The sequence below is a fragment of the Salvelinus namaycush genome, chromosome 28 (genome assembly GCF_016432855.1).
Source record: "Salvelinus namaycush isolate Seneca chromosome 28, SaNama_1.0, whole genome shotgun sequence".
Lineage (NCBI taxonomy): Eukaryota > Metazoa > Chordata > Actinopteri > Salmoniformes > Salmonidae > Salvelinus > Salvelinus namaycush.
The window spans coordinates 4,444,388-4,467,828 of NC_052334.1; the positions used below are offsets into that span (position 1 = coordinate 4,444,388).

General features: G+C 43.7%; 1 protein-coding gene across 1 annotated transcript in view; it reads left to right on the top strand.

The window, feature by feature from the left end:
* The first annotated feature begins 598 nt into the window (after positions 1-598).
* LOC120022995 (phosphofurin acidic cluster sorting protein 2-like) overlaps positions 599-23,441 on the top strand; it is a 148,008-nt gene continuing 125,165 nt past the window's right edge. The window contains exon 1 of the mRNA XM_038966947.1: positions 599-714. Coding sequence (XP_038822875.1) covers positions 599-714 — 116 coding nt within the window. The remainder of the gene's footprint in view (positions 715-23,441) is intronic.

A 23,441-nucleotide genomic window follows, 5' to 3' on the forward strand; every position in this document is an offset into this window, starting at 1 on the left:
AATACTTATTGACTCAAGCCATTTAAACTTGACATTTTTTAGTAATTTGCAAAAATTTTGAACAATATATTTCCATTTTGACAGTATGGGGTATTGTGTGTAGATGGGTGATTTAAAATCATCTCAACACAACAAAATGTGGAAAAAGTCAATGGGTGTGAATACCTTCTGGAAGGCACTGCACATTACGTTAAACATTTTCTTGACATATTTTTGCATGTAGGTTGGACAGAGCGCCGCGGTGCAAGGACATTCATTGTATACATGCAACTGAGCCAGCTTGTGCCCAAGCTGAACGAGAATGTGTCCATGGCATTGCCAGCAGTGACGTTATTTCCTGGGGGTGGCAGTGTGGGCATGGTACTGCAGGTCTAGCGAACAGTGCACACGAGTCCTCCATGGAAACAAGCGAGGAGACAGGAGGAGCAGTTAGTCTGGAACAAACCTCTGCGCTGACTCCCCATTGTACCAACTTAACCGCATGAATAATTAATTAAACTTGCTAACGTACATTAAGACAAATACATATTTTATTCAGATAGCTATCATTTTTACCGCCTCGGCTCGTGTGGACGTTTAGCCTGCCTCGTAACGAACCATGGCGGAGCGAAGTGGCCGGCTGAGCCTTGGTGGAGGGGGACTCAACAGACCCGTGCCTATGAACCTGTTCGCCACATGGGAAATAGATGGATCTTCCCCGAGTTGCATCCCGAGGTAAGCCCCTCTTCTTTGTCCCCACTGCATCAATACTTTGTCAGACTTGTTCTAGTGGCAAGGCAAGCAGACAGTTTGCGCTGATGATAGCTACGTTGCAATAATACAGCTGCTGAGCTGCAGTGGCGTCAGTATTATCGCCTGAGAACAACCAACCCATTGCAATGACTGCCATGTAGCTACTATGGGAATGCAGACAATGTGTGACTATTATCGACAATGACTATCCCAAACCGTTTCTTACAAAGATGGATAGCTAGCTAACCACTGCAGTACTCTCTCTGCCAAAGTTTAGGCAGTGCTAGTTCGCTATATCGAGACAACCTGGACTCACGGGGTAGACGTAACATAGTAAACAAAATCGGTTATGGCCAATTTAGTATGATATATTACGTTTGGTATGATATTAACTTCTCTAGGGTAGGGGGCAGCATTCGGAGTTTTGGATGAAAAGCATGCCCAAATTAAACTTCCTGCCTCTCGGGCCCAGAAGATATGATATGCACTCTAAAGTTTCCAAAACTGTTAAAATAGTGTCTGTGAGTATAACAGAAGTGATTTGGCAGGCGAAAACCTGAGAGAAATCCATTCAGGAAGTAGGATTGTTTTTGGTTTTGTAGTTTTCTATTCAATGCCATTACAGTATCCATTGACTTAGGACTCAAATTGCAGTTCCTATGCCTTCCACTAGATGTCAACAGTCTTTAGAAATGGTTTCAGGCTTGTATTCTGAATAATGAGGGAGTAAGAGCAGTCTGAATGAGAGGACCCTGCCATGTCACAGAGCTTTTTCATGTGCGCGACCGAGAAAGTGCCTTTCATGTTTACCTTTTATATTGACGACGTTATTGTCCGGTTGAAATATTATTGATTATTTAGGCTAAAAACAACCTGAGGATTGAAAATAAACATTGTTTGACATGTTTCTATGAACTTTACGGATACAATTTAGATTTTTTTGTCTGCCTGTTTTGACTGCGTTTGAGTCTGTGGATTACTGAAGAAAACACGCGAACAAAACTGAGGTTTTTGGATATAAAGAGACTTTATCGAACAAAAGGAACATTTATTGAGTAAATTAATGTCTTCTGAGTGCAACCATATGAAGATCATCAAAGGTAAGGGATTCATTTTATCTTTATTTCTGACTTGTGTAACTCTTCTACTTGGCTGGTTACTGTTTGTAATGATTTGTCTGGTGGGCGATGTTCTCAAATAATCGTAAGGTATGCTTTCGCCGTAAAGCATTTTTTAAATCTGACACCGTGGTTGGATTCACAAGAAGTTCATCTTTAAACCTATGTAAAATGTGTTTTGTTTTCTGAATTTTTATAATGAGTATTTCTGTATTTGAATTTGGCGCCCTGCAGTTTCACTGGCTGTTGAAGAGGTGGAACGCTACCGTCTCACGTACCCTAGAGAGGTTAATTTGTGGATATCCTTCATCCATTTCGTATGATAAGTTACAAATTGTAAATCATATGATGTGACATTACAATTGTTAGGATATGTTACGAATTGCAATTCATACATTATTCTACGAATTTACAATAAGTATGCCAATGTGTTGTGGCTATACGTTAGGTAGGTAGCTAACGTTAGGTAGGTGGGTAGGGGTTACGGTTAAGAGTTAGGTTAAATGGTTAAGGTTAGGGGAAGGTTTAGCTAACATGCTAAGTAGTTGCAACGTTGTAAATGAGTTAAAATGCTAAAGTGATCCGTGATGAGATTCGAACACGCGTCCTAGATGTAAGCTTGTTACGGCCACCCCTTACACCCGACCAACCACCCTCCTTTTGTTTTCGCCTTATTAAATAACCTTCTGTCCTATGTAACCATACCAGCGTTCGTTCCCGGATTTTCGTTTACCATGTTACGTCTAGTGTATGAGACCAGGCTGAGTGAGACACTAACCTTGGACAAGGACCGATGAGTTCCCCCCCCCAATGCCAACAGCAGTGATGGATGGACTGACATCCATAGCATAGCAATGAAACTATATTGGCGGTGCTTATAAATCTGACTTATATTAAAAATCAGTCTGCTTTGTAAGTGACACCCAATGGATTTTTTTCAAGTTTTGGATGCCCTCATCTCCTTTTCTGACCTGTCATAAAGTGCCAAGGATGATGTACACATCTGGTGATGATCAGCTGTGGCGAGCAAGTAATAAGATGTTTTCATGTTTGGCTGGCATGACAACGACCGTGTGGCTGGCATGACAACGACCGTGTGGCTGGCATGACAACGACCGTGTGGCTGGCATGACAACGACCGTGTGGCTGGCATGACAACGACCGTGTGGCTGGCATGACAACGACCGTGTGAGTTGGATATTCTTTACCTCTTGTGGTCGTTGTCATGCCAGCCACACGGTCGTTGTCATGCCAGCCACACGGTCGTTGTCATGCCAGCCACACGGTCGTTGTCATGCCAGCCACACGGTCGTTGTCATGCCAGCCACACGGTCGTTGTCATGCCAGCCACACGGTCGTTGTCATGCCAGCCAAACATGAAAACATCTTCTGAAGAGGAAATCAGATGTTATTTAGGGTAGCCTAGCCTAGGGGTGAAAGTGATGTCTGCCTAGTTCCACCAGGTTCGTGCTGGTAGCCCACTGGAGGTACAAGACAGACCTACGGAGATGGCCAGTGTTGCACAAAGCAATCTGGACGCAATTTATGGCGCTTGCATCAAGGGAGAACATAGAAAATATATTTTCTGATTTCTTTCTTGAGGCACCTTACTGTATCATAGACCTAGCCCAATGGCAGAACAGTAATATAGACCTAGCCCAATGACTGAACAGTAATATAGACCTAGCCCAATGGCAGAACAGTAATATAGACCTAGCCCAATGGCAGAACAGTAATATAGACCTAGCCCAATGGCAGAACAGTAATATAGACCTAGCCCAATGGCAGGACAGTAATATAGACCAAGCCCAATGGCAGAACAGTAATATAGACCTAGCCCAATGGCAGAACAGTAATATAGACCTAGCCCAATGGCAGAACAGTAATATAGACCTAGCCCAATGGCAGAACAGTAATATAGACCTAGCCCAATGGCAGAACAGTAATATAGACCTAGCCCAATGACTGAACAGTAATATAGACCTAGCCCAATGGCAGAACAGTAATATAGACCTAGCCCAATGGCAGAACAGTAATATAGACCTAGCCCAATGGCAGGACAGTAATATAGACCTAGCCCAATGGCAGAACAGTAATATAGACCTAGCCCAATGGCAGAACAGTAATATAGACCTAGCCCAATGGCAGAACAGTAATATAGACCTAGCCCAATAGCAGAACAGTAATATAGACCTAGCCCAATGGCAGAACAGTAATATAGACCTAGCCCAATGACAGAACAGTAATATAGACCTAGCCCAATGACAGAACAGTAATATAGACCTAGCCCAATGGCAGAACAGTAATATAGACCTAGCCCAATGGCAGAACAGTAATATAGACCTAGCCCAATGGCAGAACAGTAATATAGACCTAGCCCAATGGCAGAACAGTAATATAGACCTAGCCCAATGGCAGAACAGTAATATAGACCTAGCCCAATGGCAGAACAGTAATATAGACCTAGCCCAATGACTGAACAGTAATATAGACCTAGCCCAATGGCAGAACAGTAATATAGACCTAGCCCAATGGCAGAACAGTAATATAGACCTAGCCCAATGGCAGAACAGTAATATAGACCTAGCCCAATGGCAGAACAGTAATATAGACCTAGCCCAATGACTGAACAGTAATATAGACCTAGCCCAATGGCAGAACAGTAATATAGACCTAGCCCAATGGCAGAACAGTAATATAGACCTAGCCCAATGGCAGAACAGTAATATAGACCTAGCCCAATGGCAGAACAGTAATATAGACCTAGCCCAATGACTGAACAGTAATATAGACCTAGCCCAATGGCAGAACAGTAATATAGACCTAGCCCAATGGCAGAACAGTAATATAGACCTAGCCCAATGACTGAACAGTAATATAGACCTAGCCCAATGGCAGAACAGTAATATAGACCTAGCCCAATGGCAGAACAGTAATATAGACCTAGCCCAATGGCAGAACAGTAATATAGACCTAGCCTAATGGCAGAACAGTAATATAGACCTAGCCCAATGACTGAACAGTAATATAGACCTAGCCCAATGGCAGAACAGTAATATAGACCTAGCCCAATGACTGAACAGTAATATAGACCTAGCCCAATGGCAGAACAGTAATATAGACCTAGCCCAATGGCAGAACAGTAATATAGACCTAGCCCAATGGCAGAACAGTAATATAGACCTAGCCCAATGGCAGAACAGTAATATAGACCTAGCCCAATGGCAGAACAGTAATATAGACCTAGCCCAATGACTGAACAGTAATATAGACCTAGCCCAATGACTGAACAGTAATATAGACCTAGCCCAATGGCAGAACAGTAATATAGACCTAGCCCAATGGCTGAACAGTAATATAGACCTAGCCCAATGGCAGAACAGTAATATAGACCTAGCCCAATGGCAGAACAGTAATATAGACCTAGCCCAATGGCAGAACAGTAATATAGACCTAGCCCAATGGCAGAACAGTAATATAGACCTAGCCCAATGACTGAACTGAATCTAAACATTGAAACAAACAGAATGATGTAGCAGAAATCTCTTGAACACTGTCCGCGTCCCAGATGCCACCCTAACTATTCCCTACATAGTGCGCTACTTTTGACCTGAACTTGACCAGTGCTCTGTAGGCTTTGGTGAAAAGTACTACACTATAAGGAATAGGGTGCACTATATAGGGAATAGGGTACACTAGATAGGGAATAGGGTGCACTAGATAGGGAATAGGGTGCACTAGATAGGGAATAGGGTGCACTAGATAGGGAATAGGGTGCACTAGATAGGGAATAGGGTGCACTAGATAGGGAATAGGGTGCACTAGATAGGGGAATAGGGTGCACTAGATAGGGAATAGGGTGCACTAGATAGAAAATAGGGATGCACTAGATAGGGAATAGGGTGCACTAGATAGGGAATAAGGTGCACTAGATAGGGAATAAGGTGCACTAGATAGAAAATAGGGTGCACTAGATAGGGAATAGGGTGCACTAGATAGGGAATAGGGTGCACTAGATAGGGAATAAGGTGCACTAGATAGAAAATAGGGTGCACTAGATAGGGAATAGGGTGCACTAGATAGGGAATAGGGTGCACTAGATAGGGAATAGGGTGCACTAGATAGGGAATAGGGGGCCATTTGGGATGCGTCCTCTCTCGACAGCTTGTTTCTCTGAGGAAGCTGGAAGACTTTCAGCTACACTTGGCCCAAGAAGCTATTTGGTCATGTCATGGCTTGGCTTGATACAGGCAGGCCTGCTACACACTAAAGTAGCTCAGCGTTTAGATCGGTCTCAGAGTAGCAGCTGATCTAAGATCATAGTGAATAAGGACACAGGGGATCTGATCCAAGATCCTTTCTGAATACGGGACCCTGTTCTGTATTCTATTTACTTACAGTACATCAACCCCCGTCTGGGTTGAGGATATACTAGTAAATATACTAGTAAATATACTAGTAAAGCCTTGGCATCATTTTCAGAGATCGTTCTTGAGAATCTGGGGCGGCAGGAAGCCTAGTGGTTAGAACGTTGGGCCAGTAACTGAAAAGTTGAGCGATCGAATCCCCAAGCTGACAAAGTAAAAATCTGTTATTCTGCCCCTGAACAAGGCAGTTAACCCACTGTTCCCCGGGAGGCCGTCACTGTAAAGAAGAATTTGTGCTTAACTGACTTGCCAGGTTAAATAAAGGTAAAATAATAATAAATTCTGTGGGCAGGGCGTCTGTTTTTACAGCCTTTGTGAAGGGCATTTCCATGGAAACGGAATTACGCTTTGACTCAGATCTTTCACTTTAAAATGTACGCCGAACAAAAAGTGTAACAAACCAATCCATACAACTCTATGCATAAGGACGACTTTGAACAATGTACGACCCGGAAAATGTCACAAAAACACATTTACTGGAAGAACAAAGTTTGGTAAACAAGAATTACAGTTAAAATCTCCCTCTGTGGTTTTATGCGACCACATTTAACAAAAACTTAAAAATCTAGAATGTTGGCAGAAAGAATGGGGTGTCAGCTATGACATCACACCTGGAGTTATTGAACTACAGTAAGGGAAGTGGATTTATACACGCTAAGGGAATTACGGTATGTGTAATGTGTATTTGTATTTATTATGGATCCCCATTAGTTCCTGTCAAGGCAGCAGCTACTCTTCCTGGGGTTTATTGTGGATCCCCATTAGTTCCTGCCAAGGCAGCAGCTACTCTTCCTGGGGTTTATTATGGATCCCCATTAGTTCCTGTCAAGGCAGCAGCTACTCTTCCTGGGGTTTATTATGGACCCCCATTAGTTCCTGTCAAGGCAGCAGCTACTCTTCCTGGGGTTTATTATGGATCCCCATTAGTTCCTGTCAAGGCAGCAGCTACTCTTCCTGGGGTTTATTGTGGATCCCCGTTAGTTCCTGCCAAGGCAGCAGCTACTCTTCCTGGGGTTTATTATGGATCCCCATTAGTTCCTGCCAAGGCAGCAGGTACTCTTCCTGGGGTTTATTATGGATCCCCATTAGTTCCTGTCAAGGCAGCAGCTACTCTTCCTGGGGTTTATTATGGATCCCCATTAGTTTCTGCCAAGGCAGCAGCTACTCTTCCTGGGGTTTATTATGGATCCCCATTAGTTCCTGCCAAGACAGCAGCTACTCTTCCTGGGGTTTATTATGGATCCCCATTAGTTCCTGCCAAGACAGCAGCTACTCTTCCTGGGGTTTATTATGGATCCCCATTAGTTCCTGCCAAGGCAGCAGCTACTCTTCCTGGGGTTTATTATGGATCCCCATTAGTTCCTGTCAAGGCAGCAGCTACTCTCCCTGGGGTCCAGCAACATGATTTCACAACAGATTAAGTGTGTTCCCTCAGGCCACTACTCTACTACCACATATCTATAACACAAAATGCATGTAGAGCACAGTACATTAGAGTACATTAGACTACAGTACTAGGTAGAGCCATGGCTACATGGAACTCTATTCCACATCAGGTAACTGATGCAGCAGTAGAATCAGATTTAAAAAACAGATACAAATACGCCTTATAGAACAGCGGGGACTGTGAAGAGAGAGACACACACACACACACACACACACACACACACTAGCACACGCACTCCACACACACGTACACACGCACTCCACACACTCCACACGTGTGTGTGTGTGTGTGTGTCTCTCTTCACAGTCCCCGCTGTTCCATAAGGCGTATTTGTATCTGTTTTTTAAATGTGATTCTACTGCTGCATCAGTTACCTGATGTGGAATATAGTTCCATGTAGCCATGGCTCTATGTAGTACTGTACTCTACTGTTCTCGAATGTACTGTGTTCTACTGTACTGTACTATACTGTGCTCTAATGTACTGTGCTCTAATGCACTGTACTGTTCTCTAATGCACTGTACTGTGCTCTAATGTACTGTACTGTGCTCTAATGTACTGTACTGTGCTCTAATGTACTGTACTGTGCTCTAATGTACTGTACTGTGCTCTAATGTACTGTACTGTGCTCTAATGTACTGTACTGTTCTCTAATGTACTGTACTGTGCTCTAATGTACTGTACTGTGCTCTAATGTACTGTACTGTGCTCTAATGTACTGTACTGTGCTCTAACGTACTGTACTGTGTTCTAACGTACTGTACTGTTCTCTAATGTACTGTTCTCTAATGTACTGTACTGTTCTCTAATGTACTGTACTGTGCTCTAATGTACTGTAATGTGCTCTGATGTACTGTACTGGTCTCTAATGTACTGTACTGGTCTCTAACGTACTGTACTGTGCTCTAATGTACTGTACTGTTCTCTAATGTACTGTACTGTTCTCTAATGTACTGTACTGTGCTCTAATGTACTGTACTGGTCTCTAATGTAATTTGCTCTAATGTACTGTACTGTTCTCTAACGTACTGTACTGTGCTCTAACGTACTGTACTGTGCTCTAACGTACTGTACTGTGTTCTAATGTACTGTACTGTGTTCTAATGTACTGTACTGTTCTCTAATGTACTGTACTGTTCTCTAATGTACTGTACTGTGCTCTAATGTACTGTACTGTGCTCTAACGTAATGTACTGTGTTCTAATGTACTGTACTGTGCTCTAATGTACTGTACTGTGCTCTAATGTACTGTACTGTGCTCTAATGTACTGTACTGTTCTCTAATGTACTGTACTGTGCTCTAATGTACTGTAATGTGCTCTAATGTACTGTACTGTGCTCTAATGTACTGTAATGTGCTCTAATGTACTGTACTGTGCTCTAATGTACTGTACTGTGCTCTAATGTACTGTACTGTTCTCTAATGTACTGTACTGTGCTCTAATGTACTGTACTGTGCTCTAATGTACTGTACTGTGCTCTAATGTACTGTACTGTGCTCTAATGTACTGTACTGTTCTCTAATGTACTGTACTGTGCTCTAATGTACTGTACTGTTCTCTAATGTACTGTACTGTGCTCTAATGTACTGTACTGTGCTCTAATGTACTGTACTGTGCTCTAATGTACTGTGCTCTAATGTACTGTACTGTGCTCTAACGTACTGTACTGTGTTCTAATGTACTGTACTGTTCTCTAATGTACTGTACTGTTCTCTAATGTACTGTACTGTGCTCTAATGTACTGTACTGTTCTCTAATGTACTGTACTGTGCTCTAATGTACTGTACTGTTCTCTAATGTACTGTACTGTTCTCTAATGTACTGTACTGTGCTCTAATGTACTGTACTGTGCTCTAACGTAATGTACTGTGTTCTAATGTACTGTACTGTGCTCTAATGTACTGTACTGTGCTCTAATGTACTGTACTGTTCTCTAATGTACTGTACTGTTCTCTAATGTACTGTACTGTTCTCTAATGTACTGTGTTCTAATGTACTGTACTGTTCTCTAATGTACTGTACTGTTCTCTAATGTACTGTACTGTGCTCTAATGTACTGTACTGTTCTCTAATGTACTGTACTGTGCTCTAATGTACTGTACTGTTCTCTAATGTACTGTACTGTGCTCTAATGTACTGTACTGTTCTCTAATGTACTGTACTGTTCTCTAATGTACTGTACTGTGCTCTAATGTACTGTACTGTGCTCTAACGTACTGTACTGTGCTCTAATGTACTGTACTGTGCTCTAATGTACTGTACTGTGCTCTAATGTACTGTACTGTGCTCTAATGTACTGTACTGTGCTCTAATGTACTGTACTGTTCTCTAATGTACTGTACTGTGCTCTAATGTACTGTAATGTGCTCTAATGTACTGTAATGTGCTCTAATGTACTGTACTGTGCTCTAATGTACTGTACTGTGCTCTAATGTACTGTACTGTTCTCTAATGTACTGTACTGTGCTCTAATGTACTGTACTGTGCTCTAATGTACTGTACTGTGCTGTGCTGTCCAAACTTGTGAAACATAGACATCTATGATGGGTTCAGATTTCGTCCGGTCAGGGCGGACTGAACAAATGTCAATTACTTTTCAAAGTCCATGGACGTCCGGTGCTCAGTGGGTGAGGATGCTGGTTACAGTAAATGGAAAGAGGGTAGGTGCAAGGGGTCATGCTAGGTGTCAGTAAGGAGAGAGAAGAGGGAGTGGTTGTCCAGACTTTTTTTCTACCTTCGACCACCAGACAATAGAATTTTATTTTATTTAACCTGGCAAGTCAGTTAAGAATAAATTCTTACACCGGCCAAACCTGGACTACGCTGGGCCAATTGTGCGCCGCCCTATGGGACTCCCAATCACGGCCGGATGTGATACAGCCTGGATTCGAACCAGGGACTGTAGTGACGCCTCTTGCACTGAGATGCAGTGCCTTAGAAAGACAGACCCCTTGACTTATTCCACATTCTGTTACAGCTTGAATTCAAAAATAACTCTCACCCATCTACACACAATACAGCATAATGATGAAGTGAAAACATGTTTTTAGAAATGTTTGTAAATATATTGAAAATTAAAATACAGAAATATTTACAGAACAATGAACACCAGTCAATACATGTTAGAATCACCTTTGGTCTGCGATTACAGCTGTGAGTCGTTCTGGGTAAGTCTCTAAGAGCCTTACACACCTGGATTGTGCAGCATTTGCCCATTTATTATTTTCGAAATTTTTCAAACTCTGTCAAATTGGCTGTTGATCATTGCTAGACAACCATTTTCAGGTCTTGCCTTAGATTTTCAAGCAGATTTAAGTCAAAACTGTAACTTGGCTACTCAGGAACTGATACACCATCCAAATTGTAATTAATAACCTCATCATGCTCAAAGGGATATTCAATGTCTGCTTTTTTATTTTTACCCATCTACCATTTGGTGCCCTCCCTCCGTGAGGCATTGGAAAACCTCCCTGGTCTTTGTGGTTGAATCTGTGTTTGAAATTCACTGCTCGGCTGAGGGACATTACAGATAATTGTATGTGTGGGGTACAGAGATGAGGTAGTCATTCAAAAATCATGTTAAACACTATTATTGCACACAGAGTGAGTCCGTGCAACTTATTATGTGACTTGTTAAGCAAATATTTACTCCTGAACTTATTAAGGCTTGCCATAACAAAGGGGTTGAATACTTATTGACTCAAAACATTTTAGCTTTTAATTTTTTATTAATTTGTAAACATGTTGAAAAACACGTCCACTTTGACATCATGGGGTATTGTGGGTAGGCCAGTGACACACAACCTAAATGTAATCCATTTTAAACTCAGGCTGTAACACAACAACATGTGGGGAAAAGTGAAGGGGTGTGAATGCTTTCTGAAGGCACTGTACGAGCTGAACGTAACAGTATTGTGGCTACTATGATTTCCCATTGCAGCCAATCCAATTGCAGTAATTCTGTTACAGATTTTTCGGTAATTCCGTTACTGATTTGGTAACAGAATTATGAGTTTTAAACACTTAAGAATTCATAAACACAGTAAAAACACTAACTAATTGGTAGGTTTTGTTTTTACTTGTTATTTCTTTGAACTTTCATTATCCTCATGATGGAGAGGACTAATATACATTACAGATATGTGGGTTTTTTGGTAACAGAATTATAAAGACACAAGGCAATGTTTCTTAGACTTACAGAAGGCAAATAATTTCTCTAAAACAAAATCAAGTTGTTGGGCCAATTGTGCGCCGCCCTATGGGACTCCCAATCACGGCCGGATGTGATACAGCCTGGATTCGAACCAGGACTGTAGTGACGCCTGATATTAGCTGGCAGGTGTCTTTACATCAACATTATTGTGTTTTAAGACTTTTTCTGCTCAATGTTTTCATTTGTTTGACCAGAAATTAAAGTCTTGGCTTATTCCAAATTTTGATTAGGAAAATGGTTGAAAAATGCCTTTCATTTGACACCCAATTTGACAATGCTCCTATAAACGTCACATGCTGGTGCTCATGGGTCCTTTCACATGGAAATTACCTCAAGTTGACCTCCCTTTTGGTCTGTCCTCTCCTGGTGTTGTCAAATACAAAGACTACTTGATTAGGCATACAGATTGAGGCCTGTTAAACTGGTTCAGTGTGAATTGAACTGTCACTCACTACCTTCTTTTTCCTGTGGTGCACCAGTGTGGCTCTGTATTGATCCACGTCCCTTATGTTGGATTCTGCACCCCAGCTTCTGCTTCGTCCCAGTTGGCACCCTAAACCCTACATAGTGCACTACTTTTGACCGGTGCCCTATGGACCCTAGTTAACAGGTGTGCACTATATAGGGTTTAGGAGTTAATTTGGGAGGTAGCTTAGCCCTGCATTCCCATTTAGAAACCTGTCCAGCCCTAGTCATTGAGGTGGGAAATTGTTTCCCCTGAAATAACTGTTGAACGTGGGGTCGGTAGTATTATAACTGTTGAACGTGGGGTCGGTAGTATTATAACTGTTGAACGTGGGGTCGGTAGTATTATAACTGTTGAACGTGGGGTCGGTAGTATTATAACTGTTGAACGTGGGTCGGTAGTATTATAACTGTTGAACGTGGGGTCGGTAGTATTATAACTGTTGAACGTGGGGTCGGTAGTATTATAACTGTTGAACGTGGGGTCGGTAGTATTATAACTGTTGAACGTGGGGTCGGTAGTATTATAACTGTTGAACGTGGGGTCGGTAGTATTATAACTGTTGAACGTGGGGTCGGTAGTATTATAAGTGTTGAACGTGGGGTCGGTAGTATTATAACTGTTGAACGTGGGGTCGGTAGTATTATAACTGTTGAACGTGGGGTCGGTAGTATTATAACTGTTGAACGTGGGGTCGGTAGTATTATTCTTAAAGAAAAACTAACAGGTCTGTGAGAGCCGGAATTCTTACTGGTTGGTAGGTGATCAAATACTTATGTCATGCAATAAAATGCTAATTAATTACTTAAAAATCATACAATGTGATTTTCTGGATTTTTGTTTTAGATTCCGTCTCTCACAGTTGAAGTGTACCTATGATAAAACAGACCTCTACATGCTTTGTAAGTAGGAAAATCGGCAGTGTATCAAATACTTGTTCTCCCCACTGTATATATAAAAATCGTCCGATTTCGGTATTGGCTTTCTTTGGTCCTACAATAATTGGTATCGGTATCGGCTTTGAAAAATCATAATCAGTCGACCTTTAGTCTGAAGGATAGCCTAGGTGTAGTTCCACAAAGCAAGGCTAGACGTTGTTTAGTATCCAGTAGATGCTGTAGCTAACTGATGTACTGAGCTAGACCATAGTATTGAGTTATGTGTGCTAGCCATGGTTTAGTATCCACAACATGAGGTGACGGCTGTAATGTGTGAGTCATTCAGCAAGTGTTGCTCCTCTTAGGTTATATAAGAGATATCCAACACCCCCACCCACACACACCACCCCCTAGGTTGCTGAGACAGCGGGTGTTGAAGGACTGGGAAAGGACAGAGACGGGACAGGGAGAAGACAGGCGAGGACAGAGACAGGACAGACACAGGACAGAGACAGGACAGAGAGAAGACAGGTGAGGACAGAGACAGGACAGACACAGGACAGAGAGAAGGCAGGCGAGGACAGAGAGAAGGAAGGCGAGGACAGAGACAGGACAGACGCAGGACAGAGACAGGACAGAGAGAAAGCAGGTGAGGACAGAGACAGGACAGAGAGAAGGCAGACGAGGACAGAGACAGGACAGAGACAGGACAGAGAGAAAGCAGGTGAGGACAGAGACAGGACAGAGACAGGACTGAGAGAAGACAGGCGAGGACAGACACAGGACAGAGCGAAGGCAGGCGAGGACAGAGACAGGACAGAGACAGGACAGAGAGAAGGCAGGCGAGGACAGAGACAGGACAGAGACAGGACAGAGAGAAAGCAGGTGAGGACAGAGACAGGACAGAGACAGGACAGAGAGAAAGCAGGTGAGGACAGAGACAGGACAGAGAGAAGGCAGGCGAGGACAGAGACAGGACAGAGAGAAGGCAGGCGAGGACAGAGACAGGACAGAGACAGGACTGAGAGAAGAGAGGCGAGGACAGACACAGGACAGAGAGAAGGCAGGCGAGGACAGAGACAGGACAGAGACAGGACAGAGAGAAGGCAGGCGAGGACAGAGACAGGACAGAGAGAAGGCAGGCGAGGACAGAGACAGGACAGAGTGAAGGCAGGCGAGGACAGAGACAGGACAGAGACAGGACAGAGTGAAGGCAGGCGAGGACAGAGACAGGACAGAGAGAAGGCAGGCGAGGACAGAGACAGGACAGAGTGAAGGCAGGCGAGGACAGAGACAGGACAGAGTGAAGGCAGGCGAGGACAGAGACAGGACAGAGACAGGACAGAGAGAAGGCAGGCGAGGACAGAGACAGGACAGAGAGAAGGCAGGCGAGGACAGAGACAGGACAGAGTGAAGGCAGGCGAGGACAGAGACAGGACAGAGAGAAGGCAGGTGAGGACAGAGACAGGACAGAGTGAAGGCAGGCGAGGACAGAGACAGGACAGAGACAGGACAGAGAGAAGGCAGGCGAGGACAGAGACAGGACAGAGACAGGACAGAGAGAAGGCAGGCGAGGACAGAGACAGGACAGAGTGAAGGCAGGCGAGGACAGAGGTAGGACAGACGCAGGACAGAGACAGGACAGAGAGAAGACAAGCGAGGACAGAGACAGGACAGAGACAGGACAGAGAGAAGACAAGCGAGGACAGAGACAGGACAGAGACAGGACAGAGTGAAGGCAGGCGAGGACAGAGGCAGGACAGACGCAGGACAGAGACAGGACAGAGAGAAGACAAGCGAGGACAGAGACAGGACAGAGAGAAGACAAGCGAGGACAGAGACAGGACAGAGACAGGACAGAGTGAAGGCAGGCGAGGACAGAGGCAGGACAGACGCAGGACAGAGACAGGACAGAGAGAAGGCAGGCGAGGACAGAGACAGGACAGAGAGAAGGCAGGAGAGGACAACCGTTACCCTCCTAGATGGCACCTTATTCCAGGCATAATGGTGCACTACTTTTGACCAGGTCCTATATCTACTTCACCCATAGGGCTTTGGTCAAAAGGAGTGCACTATATAGGGAATAGGGTCTAACGTAGTGCACCATATAGGGAATAGGGTGCCGTTTGGGATGGAGACATCCACCTTTCACCCCTAATTAAGTACTTTGTTACTCTGTCTCTGTGTCTCTCTGTCTCTCTCTCTCTGTCTCTCTCTCTGTCTCTCTCTCTGTCTCTCTCTGTCTCTCTCTCTCTGTCTCTCTGTGTCTTTCTCTCTGCGTCTCTCTCTCTGTTTCTCTTTCTGTCTCTCTGTCTCTCTCTCTCTGTCTCTCTCCCTCTCTCTCTCTCTCTGTCTGTCTCTCTCTCTCATATCCTTCTCTGTCTCTCTCTCTTTCTCATATCCTTCTGCATCTCTCTCTCTCTCTCTCTCTCTCTCTCTCTCACTGTCTCTCTCTGTCTCTCTGTCTCTCTCTCTCTGTGTCTTTCTCTCTGCGTCTCTCTGTTTCTCTCTCTCTCTCTGTCTCTCTCACTGTCTCTCTCTCTCTGTCTGTCTCTCTCTCTCTGTCTCTGTGTCTTTCTCTCTGTCTCTCTCTGTTTCTCTCTCTCTCTCTCTGTCTCTCTCACTGTCTCTCTCTCTCTGTCTCTCTGTGTCTCTCTCTCTCTGTGTCTGTCTCACTCTCAAATCCTTCTGTCTCTCTCTCTCTCTCATATCCTTCTCTGTCTCTCTCTGTCTTTGTCTCTCTTCCCCCCCCCCCCAGGCCGATCAACCCTGCTTTCAGCCAGAGAGGAAGAGGCGAAGGAAGATGTTTCACTATCTCCCCCTTTCCTTCCCTCTATCCCTCCCACTAGCCTACGTTGTATTTATATGCATAGTGTTTTAAACAGTCCTTCAAGTCACTGATGTCTGTTTCTGAACTGTTCTGGGTCGGTATTAGAGGTTCTGTATTCGACTGTTCTGTTCTGGGTCGGTATTAGAGGTTCTGTATTCGACTGTTCTGTTCTGGGTCGGTATTAGAGGTTCTGTATTCGACTGTTCTGTTCTGGGTCGGTATTAGAGGTTCTGTATTCGACTGTTCTGTTCTGGGTCGGTATTAGAGGTTCTGTATTCGACTGTTCTGTTCTGGGTCGGTATTAGAGGTTCTGTATTCGACTGTTCTGTTCTGGGTCGGTATTAGAGGTTCTGTATTCGACTGTTCTGTTCTGGGTCGGTATTAGAGGTTCTGTATTCGACTGTTCTGTTCTGGGTCGGTATTAGAGGTTCTGTATTCGACTGTTCTGTTCTGGGTCGGTATTAGAGGTTCTGTATTCGACTGTTCTGTTCTGGGTCGGTATTAGAGGTTCTGTATTCGACTGTTCTGTTCTGGGTCGGTATTAGAGGTTCTGTATTCGACTGTTCTGTTCTGGGTCGGTATTAGAGGTTCTGTATTCGACTGTTCTGTTCTGGGTCGGTATTAGAGGTCGACTGATTATGCTTTTTAACTCCGATACCAATTATTGGAGGACCAAAAAAAGCCGATACCGATTAATCGGCCAATTTTTATTAATATTTGTAATAATGACAATTACAACAATACTGAATGAACATTGAACACTTTTATTTTAACTTAATATAATACATCAATCTATTTAGTCCCAAATAAATAATGAAACATGTTCAATTTGGTTTAAATAATGCAAAAACAAAGTGTTGGAGAAGAAAGTAAAAGTGCAATATGTGCCATGTAAAAAAGCTAATGTTTGAGTTCCTTGCTCAGAACATGAGAACATATGAAAGCTGGTGGTTCCTTTTAACATGAGACTTCAATATTCCCAGGTAAGAAGTTTTAGGTTGTAGTTATTATAGGAATGTACAACCTTCAATGTTATGTCATAATTATGTACAATTCTGGCAAATTAGACTCTGTTAGGAATAAATGGACTTCACACAGTTCGCAAAGAGCCAGGCGGCCCAAACTCCTCCATCTACTCTGACTCTGCCTGCACTGAACGTAAGAGAAGTGACACAATTCCCTAGTTTATATTGCCTGCTAACATTCATTTATTTTAACTAAATATGCAGGTTTAAAAATATATACTTGTGTATTGATTTTAAAGAAAGGCATTGATGTTTATGGTTGGGTACGTTGGTGCAACGACAGTGATTTTTTCGCGAATGCGTTTGTTAAATCATCACCCGTTTGGTGATGTAGGCTGTGATTCAATGATAAATGAACAGGCACCACATTGATTATATCTAGCAGGACACGCTAGATAAACGAGGAATATCATCAACCATGTGTAGTTAACTAGTGATTATGTGAAGACTGATTGTTTTTTTATAAGATAAGTTTAATGCTAGCTAGCAACTTACCATGGCTCCTTGTAGCCACAAGGTCCTTTTGACGCTGCACTCACGTAACAGGTGGTCAGCCTGCCACGTGGTCTCCTTGTGGATTGCAATGTAATCGGTGTCCAAAAAGCCAGATTACTGATTTGTTATGAAACCTTGAAATCGGCTCTAATTAATCGGTCGACCTCTAGTCTGTATCTGGGTCTGGGTTGTCCTCCAATCAGAAGTCAAGGCCCACATGACTGCAGGCAGCACACCCTGTTCCACTGATAAAGCTGAAATGTAGGATGCTTCTCAAATGGTGCCCTATTCCCTACATAGTGCACTACTTTTAACCAGAGCCCTATGGGCCATGTGCACTATGTAGGGAATAGGGCGCCGTTTGGGACGTAACCATAAACGATAGTGGTAGTTAATATGCTGCCTCAAGGCTTCTCCACTCGTTATGTTTAAATAGTTGAATATATATATCTATATTGGATAGTGCTTCTCCACTCGTTATGTTTAAATAGTTGAATATATATATCTATATTGGATAGTGCTATTATGTTCTGCAAACACACATTTGTTGATTTTGTTTTTGAATGAATATTATGTAGTGAAGCAGATTTCTCCTAGTCTCCCCGTTCTCTGTTATCCTACTGCTAGATCTGTTTACCGTCTTGCCAAACTCTTGTTTGGTCTGACAACGATTGTAGACGTTGCTAGCCTTCCGTATAGTGAGTACCAGAAGTTCAATAACAAATATAACACGTGATTTTTAGGCTTCAACTTTGAGAGAGCCTGGTTGGAAGGTTAACTGTTCTTCTTCGGGTCCTTTGTTTAACCCTCAGCAACTGTTCTTCTTCAGGTCCTTTGTTTAACCCCTCAGCAACTGTTCTTCTTCAGGTCCTTTGTTTAACCCCTCAGCAACTGTTCTTCTTCAGGTCCTTTGTTTAAACCTCAGCAACTGTTCTTCTTCAGGTCCTTTGTTTAACCCCTCAGCAACTGTTCTTCTTCAGGTCCTTTGTTTAACCCTCAGCAACTGTTCTTCTTCAGGTCCTTTGTTTAACCCTCAGCAACTGTTCTTCTTCAGGTCCTTTGTTTAAACCTCAGCAACTGTTCTTCTTCAGGTCCTTTGTTTAAACCTCAGCAACTGTTCTTCTTCAGGTCCTTTGTTTAACCCCTCAGCAACTGTTCTTCTTCAGGTCCTTTGTTTAAACCTCAGCAACTGTTCTTCTTCAGGTCCTTTGTTTAAACCTCAGCAACTGTTCTTCTTCAGGTCCTTTGTTTAACCCTCAGTAACTGTTCTTCTTCAGGTCCTTTGTTTAAACCTCAGCAACTGTTCTTCTTCAGGTCCTTTGTTTAACCCCTCAGCAACTGTTCTTCTTCAGGTCCTTTGTTTAAACCTCAGCAACTGTTCTTCTTCAGGTCCTTTGTTTAAACCTCAGCAACTGTTCTTCTTCAGGTCCTTTGTTTAACCCCTCAGCAACTGTTCTTCTTCAGGTCCTTTGTTTAAACCTCAGCAACTGTTCTTCTTCAGGTCCTTTGTTTAAACCTCAGCAACTGTTCTTCTTCAGGTCCTTTGTTTAAACCTCAGCAACTGTTCTTCTTCAGGTCCTTTGTTTAACCCTCAGCAACTGTTCTTCTTCAGGTCCTTTGTTTAAACCTCAGCAACTGTTCTTCTTCAGGTCCTTTGTTTAAACCTCAGCAACTGTTCTTCTTCAGGTCCTTTGTTTAACCCTCAGCAACTGTTCTTCTTCAGGTCCTTTGTTTAACCCTCAGTAACTGTTCTTCTTCAGGTCCTTTGTTTAACCCCTCAGTAACTGTTCTTCTTCAGGTCCTTTGTTTAACCCTCAGCAACTGTTCTTCTTCAGGTCCTTTGTTTAACCCTCAGCAACTGTTCTTCTTCTTCTTCTGACATGTTTTGAAATCAGTTCCTGATGTAATATAAACTGCAGTATAAACTTTGTCAGAAGACCTTTTCGACTGGATAGAAAGGATATAGATATAGATATATATATTCAACTATTTAAACATAATGAGTGGAGAGGCCTTGTGCCAGCATATTAACTACCACTATCGTTTATGGTTACGTCCCAAACGGCACCTTATTCCCTACATAGTGAACAGGGCCCATAGGGCTCTGGTTAAAAGTAGTGCACTATGTAGGGAATAGGGCGCCATTTTAGATGTATCCCTGGTGTACTGTTGTAGTGCAGTGGTCCTCTGCTAACAGACAGAGGGGGACTTCTAGTATAGCTCCATTCAGCAGCTCTCAGGGTTTAGTCAGGGTTTGGTCCGGGTTTGGTCAGGGTTTGGTCCGGGTTTGGTCAGGGTTTGGTCAGGGTTGGGTCAGGGTTAGTTCAGGGTTTGGTCAGGGTTTGGTCAAGGTTTAGTCCGGGTTTAGTCTGGGTTTGGTCAGGGTTTGGTCAGGGTTGGGTCAGAGTTAGGTCAGGGTTTAGTCAGGGTTGGGTCAGGGTTGGGTCAGGGTTGGGTCAGGGTTGGGTCAGGGTTGAGTCAGGGTTGGGTCAGGGTTGGGTCAGGGTTGGGTCAGGGTTGGGTCAGGGTTGAGTCAGGGTTGAGTCAGGGTTGGGTCAGGGTTGGGTCAGGGTTAGGTCAGGGTTGGGTCAGGGTTGGGTCAGGGTTGAGTCAGGGTTGGGTCAGAGTTGGGTCAGGGTTTAGTCAGGGTTGGGTCAGGGTTAGGTCAGGGTTGGGTCAGGGTTGAGTCAGGGTTGAGTCAGGGTTGGGTCAGGGTTGGGTCAGGGTTGGGTCAGGGTTAGGTCAGGGTTGGGTCAGGGTTGGGTCAGGGTTGAGTCAGGGTTGGGTCAGGGTTAGGTCAGGGTTAGGTCAGGGTTGGGTCAGGGTTAGGTCAGGGTTGGGTCAGGGTTGGGTCAGGGTTGAGTCAGGGTTGGGTCAGGGTTAGGTCAGGGTTGGGTCAGGGTTGAGTCAGGGTTGAGTCAGGGTTGGGTCAGGGTTTAGTCAGGGTTGGGTCAGAGTTGGGTCAGGGTTTAGTCAGGGTTGGGTCAGGGTTGAGTCAGGGTTTGGTCAGGGTTTAGTCAGGGTTGGGTCAGGGTTAGGTCAGGGTTAGGCCAATGTTGGGTCAGGGTTGGGTCAGGGTTAGGCCAAGGTTGGGTCAGGGTTGGGTCAGGGTTGGGTCAGGGTTGGGTCAGGGTTGGGTCAGGGTTAGGTCAGAGTGGGTCATTTTGTATTGCGAGGTTGTGACAAACCAGTCAAATCTGTCTCTGTGTGAATAACAGGAGATGGTAGCCTGCTGTGCCTACCGAGGACCTTGAGACTCCATGTTCTGATACTAAGCCTGCATTTGATAATAGATTTCTTCCCCTCTGCTTAAACAACAACAACATCATATTGGTAACCTAGCTACTGATTCCTGGCCAGGGCTACAAGGAAGTGACGTTATTTCCAAATGTGGTTCACACACACCGACACACAGTTCAAATCAACCAGATATCTTTGTGATTATGTTATATTATGTTGCATTGTGTTCGTTGTGAGATCTGTTTGCACTTTGCTTTGCAGCCGAAACGCTCCAGGACCTTTTGGGTTATGCAGATTACAGACAGAGAATTAAAATAACGGTTCTGGGACCACGACCCCGAGAAAGATCTGATAGCATCATACAGGACAGACATACTACATACAGGACGGACATACTACATACAGGACGGACATACTACATACAGGACAGACATACTACATACAGGACGGACATACTACATACAGGACAGACATACTACATACAGGACGGACATACTACATACAGGACGGACATACTACATACAGGACAGACATACTACATACAGGACAGACATACTACATACAGGACGGACATACTACATACAGGACAGACATACTACATACAGGACGGACATACTACATACAGGACAGACATACTACATACAGGACAGACATACTACATACAGGACGGACATACTACATACAGGACAGACATACTACATACAGGACGGACATACTACATACAGGACGGACATACTACATACAGGACAGACATACTACATACAGGACAGACATACTACATACAGGACGGACATACTACATACAGGACGGACATACTACATACAGGACAGACATACTACATACAGGACAGACATACTACATACAGGACAGACATACTACATACAGGACAGACATACTACATACAGGACAGACACAGGACAGACATACTACATACAGGACATACATACTACACACATACTACATACAGGACAGACATACTACATACAGGACAGACATACTACATACAGGACAGACATACTACATACAGGACAGACATACTACATACAGGACAGACATACTACATACAGGACAGACATACTACATACAGGACAGACACACTACACACAGGACAGACATACTACATACAGGACGGACATACTACATACAGGACGGACATACTACATACAGGACGGACATACTACATACAGGACGGACATACTACATACAGGACAGACATACTACATACAGGACAGACATACTACATACAGGACAGACATACTACATACAGGACAGACATACTACATACAGGACAGACATACTACATACAGGACAGACATACTACATACAGGACGGACATACTACACACAGGCCAGACATACTACATACAGGACAGACATACTACATACAGGACGGACATACTACATACAGGACAGACATACTACATACAGGACGGACATACTACATACAGGACGGACATACTACATACAGGACAGACACACTACACACAGGACGGACATACTACATACAGGACGGACATACTACATACAGGACGGACATACTACATACAGGACGGACATACTACATACAGGACGGACATACTACATACAGGACGGACATACTACATACAGGACGGACATACTACATACAGGACGGACATACTACATACAGGACAGACATACTACATACAGGACGGACATACTACATACAGGACGGACATACTACATACAGGACGGACATACTACACACAGGACAGACATACTACATACAGGACAGACATACTACATACAGGACGGACATACTACATACAGGACAGACATACTACATACAGGACGGACATACTACATACAGGACGGACATACTACATACAGGACAGACATACTACATACAGGACGGACATACTACATACAGGACGGACATACTACACACAGGACAGACATACTACATACAGGACAGACATACTACATACAGGACGGACTTACTACATACAGGACGGACATACTACATACAGGACAGACATACTACATACAGGACGGACATACTACATACAGGACAGACATACTACACACAGGACAGACATACTACATACAGGACAGACATACTACATACAGGACAGACATACTACATACAGGACAGACATACTACATACAGGACAGACATACTACATACAGGACAGACATACTACATACAGGACAGACATACTACATACAGGACAGACATACTACACACAGGACATACACACTACACACAGGACAGACATACTACACACAGGACATACACACTACATACAGGACAGACATACTACATACAGGACAGACATACTACATACAGGACAGACATACTACATACAGGACAGACATACTACACACAGGACAGACATACTAGACACCGGACAGACGTACTACATACAGGACATACATACTACACACATACTACATACAGGACAGACATACTACATACAGGACATACATACTACATACAGGACAGACATACTACATACAGGACGGACATACTACATACAGGACAGACACACTACATACAGGACAGACATACTACATACAGGACAGACATACTACATACAGGACAGACACA